Below are 8,873 nucleotides of genomic sequence, written 5' to 3'. Positions count from 1 at the left end.
AGTTTAAAAATGTATCAGGACATCCCAAATACCCATAAGAATACATCATTAATTTTAGATTGAAAGAATTGCATCTCATGAAATATTTCTCTTCTGCTTATGAATCTAGTAGTAGAATAATGTACACTGCGTCGATGTTATGAACTGCTTATATTTGTGACTGTAGGAGTATTCGCAAAAAAAAAGTTATTTACTAGAGAATAATTATGTAGTTTCATTTGTCAATGCTAGCGGCTACTCTGTGGTAAATAAATAACCGTAAAAAGTATATTCCAGAGCATCTTACGAATATAATTAATAATAATTGTTGTTACTGTTGGTGGATAAGTTCTATCCGTTTGGAAGGCTAAATATAACGGAGGATGCTGGGGACTCGTGGTGATTAACCGCGGCCGCTCGTTGGCTAGCTGCGGTGAGTCGAGGAGGAGGAACGGGGGCGTGCGTGCATGTGTCCTCCCCCTCCTCCTTCCTCGCCTCCGCCCCAGCCGGCGGTATCCTATCCCGCCGGAATAATCAGATTCCAAAATCGGTTGGAATATTAACCACCGTCCCTACTCCCCTCCTTCCCGGCTAACCACTAGTGCTGAGATAGAGGAACACCGGATAACGAGGCTGCTTCTCTTGTGCATATATTTGTGTAGATATAAATAAGCGTCTCCTCCTGCTGCGCTACTTGCAGATCGATCCATCCCAACACCCTGCGTTCTTTTCTCTATCCTATATCTTGCATGCCGATGAGGGAGGGATTCTTCTAGTTCATTCGATCGATCGGACCCAGCTTCTGCTGTCCATCTATATATCTAGTAGCTTGATTTGTTGCTGTGCCGCCGGCGATCAAGAAAGAAAAGAACTCCATCGACATGGACCGCTTCGCCGAGACCGAGGGGAAGAGGGCGCACGACCCGCTCTACAGCCCGCGCCGCGCCGCCAGGGCCACGGCCACCGGCTTCCCCGTCGGCGAGCACGGGGAGGTGTTCGCGGGGCCGCTGATCGTCGGCGCGGGGCCGGCGGGGCTCGCGGTGGCGGCGTGCCTCACCATGCGCGGCGTGCCGTACGCGCTGCTCGAGCGCCACGGCTGCATCGCCTCGCTGTGGCGCCACCGCACGTACCGCCGCCTCCGCCTCCACCTGCCCAAGCGATACTGCGAGCTGCCGCTCATGCCCTTCCCGTCCAGTTATCCTGAGTACCCCACCAGGGAGCAGTTCCTCGACTACCTCGAGGAGTACATCCGCACCTTCGGCATCAGGCCCTTCTTCCGCCAGGAGGTCGTCAGCGCCGAGTTCGACGGCGAGTTGTGGTGCGTGCGCACCAAGGAGATCGTCACGGCCACGATCGACGGCGGCAAGGAGGCCGTCCTCAGCACCGCCACCAGGGAGTACCGCTCTAAATGGCTTGTCGTCGCTACGGGTGAGAACGCCGAGCCCGTCGTGCCGGAGATCGACGGCATCGACTGCTTCAAGGGCCAGGTCATGCATTCGTGTGATTACCGCAGCGGCGAGCCCTACCAGGGCAGCAAGGTGCTCGTCGTCGGCTGTGGCAACTCCGGCATGGAGGTCTCCCTCGACCTCTCCAACCACAATGTGCACACCTCCATGGTTGTGCGTGACACGGTACGTGAGAAACAAAATATCATAATTATGTAGATCAAGATTAATAAGACAAAGATCATCGAGGATCGACTTCTCTTCCATTTAATTTCTTCTCGTGGCTTCTGTTTGCGATTTCGTGTTTTTTCAACTTTGATTGCTTTTGTTGGTTGGTTCAGATGGAATGTATACGGACTTAACTAATCATTTGCGATCACTAGCGAAAGAATTCGATAATTTGAGGATTTCTTTTGCTAATACTAACATTAGCGAAAAGATGCACGCACAAACGAACAGATTAAACAAAGGTGATATTTGCATCTTTCCATCTTTTCTATTGGTGCAAACTTTTTCCCTTTCTTTTTGTTCATGTCACAGCAATGCCGCATGATTAATAAAGCATGGATGGTATTATATTAACTTTAATGCTTGGTCTTAGTTGGCATCACACCTGACCTCACGTGTTTATACACTTCGATTCCCGAAGCGCAATAATTTTCTGTGCCTAGCTTCTGATCTCACCGCATGTGTTAACCTTGCTTTTCTTTTTCAAGTAAAAAAGCACACACGAGCTAGCAGCTAGAGCCCCTGGCAGCATGCCAAGAAAGAGACCGTGATTCTCCAAGGAACTTTCTCGGGATTCATGAGCATGCGCTTGATCCTTTTCAAGGAATAGTAACAGAAAAAAAAACAGCCTAGAATTGCCCAAGACGTACAGTTTGCATTTTTTTTCTTCCAAAACCGCTGGCAGCTTCAGTTAAGTTAGCCAACTAAATGGGAGTACGACCTGCTTATGAACCACAGATATTGGTTAACGAACAATAGCACTAACTTGTGCCGTTTGGAATATGCTGAACGGTCAGCAAGTAAACTCTTTGGGATTGGCCCCTCTGTATACTTTATACTATTCCATCTGTATATTTTTGTGTTCTCTTCTTTTTCTCTCTTATTGGAATGTGATTTACAAACCATTACTAAAACTACCTTGGTTTCGGTAAGCATATGCATATGGAAGCTGCACCAAGTGTTGCTGCTCCCACGCACTTTGCAAAGTTGTACTACAACCTAGCAAGCGCTATATTGCAACTAACACAATACCTATAAAGGCATGTTAGCTCCAAGTGTCTGGGCCCCGAGACTACCTTTATTTTTGTCCCTTTTGCTAAATTGCTTTTTAACTTGCATCCATGTCACGGAACAAAACAAAAACAAGAGCCACTTTGATTTGCTCCCCCTTTCGGTGTTAGTTTATAGTATCTCAGATAGATGATCATTTCTTCAACCGGTTGTAACTGTAATTGGTGCACTAACTACCAGCTATTGTTGTGAAGTATGAAACCGATGTACCTTTTGTGATATTTTTCAGATGCATGTTCTTCCAAGGGAGATTATGGGGCTCTCCACCTTTGGGTTGTCCTTGTGGCTTCTCATGTGTTTATCAGTCCAGACAGTTGATAAGATCCTCCTCCTCCTCACGCGGCTCGTGCTAGGGGACACTGCACGTCTTGGCATTCCTCGGCCTAGCATTGGCCCAATGGAGCTAAAGAAAATCTCCGGGAAGACGCCAGTGCTTGATGTGGGCACCATTGCCAAGATCAAGTCTGGGGACATTAAAGTAATTAATTAACCCTTTCGATACTGCCGTTGTTGTCACTATTATGTAATGGATACCTTAGTTGCATAGTCTCATACTGCTTTGTTTGTTGCACATTTTTCAGGTGCTCCCGGCAATTCAAAGTTTTCGAGAGCATGATGTGAAGTTTATTGATGGCAAGACCGAAGACTTCGATGTTGTGATCCTTGCCACCGGTTACAAAAGCAATGTTCCTTATTGGTTGAAGGTATATTATATCATACAAAAATATCATGCTATGAACTCCTAATTTGTTATATATCCTGAAGATACATTATTAATCTAGTAACATTTAATTTTTATATAGGAGAACGATTTTTTCTTTGAGAAAGATGGATTTCCACGCAAACCAAATGAATGGAAAGGAAAGAATGGGCTCTATGCTGCTGGATTCTCAAGACGTGGACTCCTTGGCGTGTCAATAGATGCCACGAAGATTGCTGATGACATTGCACGGTGTTGGAGTGACATAGGGTATGAAAAACACAAGACCAAATGATACCCAATTGGCTTCAAAAATTTTGTGAATACGTGTACTAGTCTATTTACTTATCATTCTAACTGGTAGATACGCTAGGAAAGACAAATGCTAAGCGCTTATCTATCAGCATACTCGTATAGTTAAACTAGGCTAGTACATGTAGCATTTCCCCCCATTATTTCCATGTTGTAAATAAATCATATTTAACCATTTTTCACCTTTTAGTTTTGCTCTAACATTAGAGAGCCACCAAATAGGATTTGAATCTGAGAGACATGAGGGTGATTTGTTTTTTCCCCTTATTCTTTTTCAAAAGATTCTTTTATTTTGGCAAATGATGTAAGTTTTTTTTGTAAGTGTTAATTGTAATAGATAACATCTATCATTATATTTGATGGACACATTTTTCATACTGCTATTTATATTGTAATATTCAAGTTTGTTTGTGGTAGATCACTCTATGTATCTACTCCTCAATTCTCAATATAACGAGATTATATATTTGAATATTTAATTAAATATGATATAATTACTTTATGACATATTTAATTATCACTTGCAAAATAAATATTGCAACCAAAATCATTCACTCCTTCCACACCAAGTTAATATTGAATAAATTCATATCTCATGATTACATAGGAATATGGTATCATGATTAAAGTTTAAACTATTAAAATTGAATTTTTGTTGGATGAGTGACAACCAAATACCCAGTAGCCAATGTATCTTAGGTTTAAAAATTATAAAATAAGTACATGATCAAATTTTTAGAATAAGCTGACGTGGTTCAACATGCCATCTTTCCATAATTGTACTTATTGTTGTTTGCCTTACTCATATCTCAAATAGCTCTTGATATTTTGTTTTTTAGTGTTTCTAATTATATTGTTATCATTTTAGATCAATTTGCACGTTAAATTACTACTGTTACTTGTACATGTATATCAACATTTATAATTATATAGGAGATAGGAGGAGGATAATACAAGTATGTTTCTCGGGTCCTAGTTAAAGTTGCATATATAGATCACTATTGTGTGTTGTCTGCATACAGATATACTCCACTCGTCTTATTCTACACGAGAGCATATTCTTTGTTGGCTTGCACATATTGTCTGCGTGCAAGTCTACTCCTTAGCTTTCTAAGAGTCATGATTCCATTTCACCTCTACTACTTTTGCATTGATCCAATTTTACATTCCACTTTGCAAGTTTTTTTTTGTCTCGGCGCTAATGCAAAATGGTGTTCTTATGTGACACCACATGTTGTGTATTTAGCATTCGTGTCATAATATTTGCCTAATTTTTTGTTCGTACATCACCAATCCAAAATTGCCATTAATGATAGCACATCGTCTTTCAATTTTTTTCATGATCTTTATTTTGTGCTATCAACTATTTTGGAAGTACCCTTGCTATAGTAATGGTAGTATGAGTTGATGATTTTAGGGAATACATGACGAGATGGAGTAAGTGAAAACCATTTGTAGTTGGGCGCAGGACTAGTGGAACTGAAGACTATTTGTAGTTTTAGAAAGTGAACCATAGGAGGGACTTCCGAACAAAAGGTATGCGCGTAGCTGTGCTCTAGCAGGATGACGCTAATAAAAAGTTGTAATACTCGCAACATCAATTGTTCTACGGGTGTCGAGTTTTCATCATTCCGACTCAAAAATATCATTCAGTCAGCTTTTATCCTATGATGACTACGATGCTTCCGTGCAGATAAAAACCGCTTATCACTGTGTACAAGCAAGCATAAAGGAACCAGTGCGGAGTGTGTGCATTGCAGATTACTGTAGCTTTCAAGAACGAAACTAGCTATAGCCTATAGGTATCTAGCCTTATCAAGATTACCATGATCATCAGTAGCAGCAACGACATCCAGATGTGCGTGGGGCTTGTCCTTGTTCTGGAGACGAGGTAAACTGTGATGAACACTCGATTCTGAAGCGACAGCGAGCCGCACTATCTGTCTCCATGGACGGGTGCACTCCGTGCATCGCCGTCGCAGGTGAAGTAGTAAAAGGTGACCACTGCACCGCCCAGGAGTATGTAGCTACTCCTACTAGAAGAGAGTAGTAGTAGTTGTTGCGTCGCGTAGCGTGGAATCTTTGATTCGTCCATAATTGTGAGAATCGGAGCCCCTCCCCTGTTGATTGCACTGAGCAAAGATTCCATCGATCGAAGGAGGAGGAAGGCCAAATGCAAGTCGCGAGAGTGGCGCGGCGGTCCCCGGGCCGAACGCTGACGCGCATCAACAGTGGCCGAGAGCGGAGGCCAAGCGGAACGCGAATTTCTCCGGCGGCTTTGCGTGATTCGGCGCGCCGCATCGACCGATCGGTTTCGATTCATCCTGCAGCTGGTGGCGTGGCCATGCAAGGGTGCGCAAAGGCCGACCTGACACACGGGGCTGGGGCATGCCCGCGCGCGCCTCCACGGGGGACACCTGTGATCGGGCCTCGCGCGGCTCGCGGCGCCCACGTGATGGCATCGCGTCGATCGATGGGGAGTTCCCGGTTCCAATGCCACCAGCATCGAGCTAGCTGTGCGGTTAGCTTCTTCAAAGTGATGATCGAGATGCATGGCGCGCGCGTGGTCTGAGATGGCGGCGTTGCGCGACGTCGATGGGCGGGGTGGTCAATATGCCGGCGGGATGAGCATTTGGCAGGAATTTTCAGAGCACCCCTGCATTGGGTTCGTCGTATGCCATGTGTGGGGGATCCAGCCCGGCCACCATGAGCAGAGCACCGAAACGAAGCACTAGATGTTGTCGTACGGCGGCGGTGTCGACCGAGTGCAGCACACTGTCCATCACTCGGATTCCGGATCGGAAGCACCCATCTAGATACGGGAGAGATTCCCACACCTACATCATCGTCGATCGGGATCCATGGACGCCGTAGTGGGAAGCAGCAGGGCCGGCCGGCCGGCGACGACGCGGCCGCCCGATTGGCCTCGGCCGATCCTGCCAATGCTTGTGTGCGCGACCAACTCACCCTGCCTGGTGCATGCAGCATGCGCGTCTGCCCTACAAAATGATGGGCGCCATCATATCGCGTCGGTGTCGAGACCAACCGGTGCATGGTCCGCATCATTGCAGCGGCGATCACGTCGCATGGTCGGGGTCAGCTACACAGTTTCGTTCGATGCGATGCGAGCTTTTCCCTCAAACAAACGCGCGGTGTGTGACTTGTGTGTGGGTGGTGGCGACCGGCTCGACGACACACAGTAGCTGGCCCAAAGAAAGCCCACAGCATTTTCCCCGGCCCGTATAAAGCAAGGCCTTGAAATCGTTCTCCAAGTCACCAGTTCATACCCAAACTTCCCAAATGCGGCCTTGAAAAGGAGGCTTATCCATGAATTCCTTTTGGGCCATTCTTTCATTATTCTCTAGTTCCGTGCCGCCTACGACATGTTTCTTAAACTCAAATATATATGACGATAAAATTAGTTCATTTCCTCTACATTTTAGGCTTCCTAAAAAAAATCAGAAAAAAGTTAAACGAACCGAATTTCACCAAAAGCCGTCAAAATCAACCCCGTTCTCCATTTTGTTCACTTGACTATTTGTGCTTTTTGTGGATTTTGAGCCTACTGGTTTCTCCTACGAAATGAATTTTTTTACTCGTTCATCATCATCCTTAAGATGTTTCACCTTTAATATTTCTATTATTTTTCTTAAAAAACTAGGCAGTGCCTAAGTGAGGCGGAATGTGGATTAAGGGAGCCTTACTTTGGGGAGGGGGATGAGATAAGCTGAACAATTTTCACCAAAAAATAAGCTGAACAATTCTGCTTTTCCACTTTGTGTCCCCACAACACAATTTCTAATTACCTTTGTTGCCCACCATGTTTTTTTTCAAAAAAACATTGAAGTCGATGTTCAATGTAACGTGTAACGTGCCATGGGCCTATGATGTATCTTTCGCACACTTGGTGTTCTTCGGCTCTTCCAACTGTCCGGGACCCCAAATCAGTAGGATTCCGTCCTGGAATCGGAATCTACACCTGCTTGGTTGGAGTTAATGGAGAATCTCCCAACGTTGGAGGGCTGCACACATTCCACTCGTGTCGCCCTGCGCGGGTGGCCAAACTCTAGCCGCCGCCCGAGCGGACCTCCGGAAGCCCGTGCGTCTCGCTACGACGGCGGTGGCACGGCCTTTTCCCCGTGCCTTGGGTGATTCGCGGTGGGCGCGGACGTCCCGACCACCTGAGGTGCTCGCCGGCACGGGCGGCCTTAGGCTGTGGCGATGGCTGGTGGCCACGGATCCGGCACAGCCGGATCCGGTGGACGCGCGCCTGGGACGAGCGGCCGCGGTACGGCGGGCCAAGGTGGTGGTGCTCCGAAGCTGAGAGGGATGTGGCGGCCACCACGGTTCGAGGCACGGCACTGGCGATCGAAGAGCGGCGGCTATCGGCGGGGCGGCTTAAACGGTCGGTTTTGGCCGGATCTGAGCGGCGCAGCTGTCGGCAGCGATAGCACGAGGGTCATGGGGGTGACCCTGCTGCGGGTCTGCGCGGTGGCAGGGCTGGCCAGCGCACCCCCACGTGTGGTGTGGGCGGCCCGGCAAGGGGCGAGGTGGCCGCAGGTCGGTGGCCGGGCACGAGGCAGCGGCCCGGCAAGGGGAGGCTGAGGAGGGAGGCCGTGCGGCGTCGGCAGCGCTCGGGGCGACGCAGCGGTGAGCGGTCTTGGGAGATGGCTGCGCGGCGGTCCTGCGCGTGAAGGAGGATGCGGTGGTGGTTTTGTTGTGCACTAAGGCGACTGGTTGGTGACGGGGCAGTTGCAAGGAGGCATTTGTGCTGGTGTGGCCATGATGAGCAGGGAAGTTTGTGGCGGCGGCTGGCGGGAGGTGTCGGGCAAAAGTCCTGCTCAGTGCATCGGGCTGACAACGACAACGTCTTGGGCGCCGCAATTACCTATTGGGGATGTTGTCAAGGCACTCTCCTCACTTCAATCCCGGAAACTCCAGGTGAAAACCTTGCCTAAGTTCTCTTGGGTGGGCGGCGATGGCGCATAGTGTCGTGTCCTTCTTGAAAGTGTTGTCTTCGGAGTTCCGACGATGGTGGGCAGCGCGCCGATAGCTTCCCTGGTTGGTTGGTTGCGATCGGTCACACATAGCGGTGGCTGGGTCAGTGCTAAGCTCTGGTCACGGTGCTTTTGGGCCTT

At 47.8% G+C, this 8,873-nt stretch overlaps 1 protein-coding gene across 1 annotated transcript; it reads left to right on the top strand.

Moving 5' to 3' along the window:
• Positions 1 to 398: 398 nt before the first annotated feature.
• On the top strand, positions 399 to 4,110 carry LOC117855837 (indole-3-pyruvate monooxygenase YUCCA4). The gene is made up of 4 exons (XM_034738232.2): positions 399 to 1,610; positions 2,953 to 3,201; positions 3,305 to 3,427; positions 3,527 to 4,110. Exons 1-4 carry the CDS (start codon positions 861 to 863, stop codon positions 3,716 to 3,718), a joined length of 1,314 nt encoding a protein of 437 aa, XP_034594123.1. The 5' UTR covers positions 399 to 860; the 3' UTR covers positions 3,719 to 4,110.
• The last annotated feature ends 4,763 nt before the right edge of the window (positions 4,111 to 8,873 follow it).

This window comes from Setaria viridis, chromosome 5, assembly GCF_005286985.2.
Source record: "Setaria viridis chromosome 5, Setaria_viridis_v4.0, whole genome shotgun sequence".
NCBI classification, from domain to species: Eukaryota; Viridiplantae; Streptophyta; class Magnoliopsida; order Poales; family Poaceae; genus Setaria; species Setaria viridis.
This window is presented reverse-complemented; position numbering and strand designations above follow the sequence as displayed.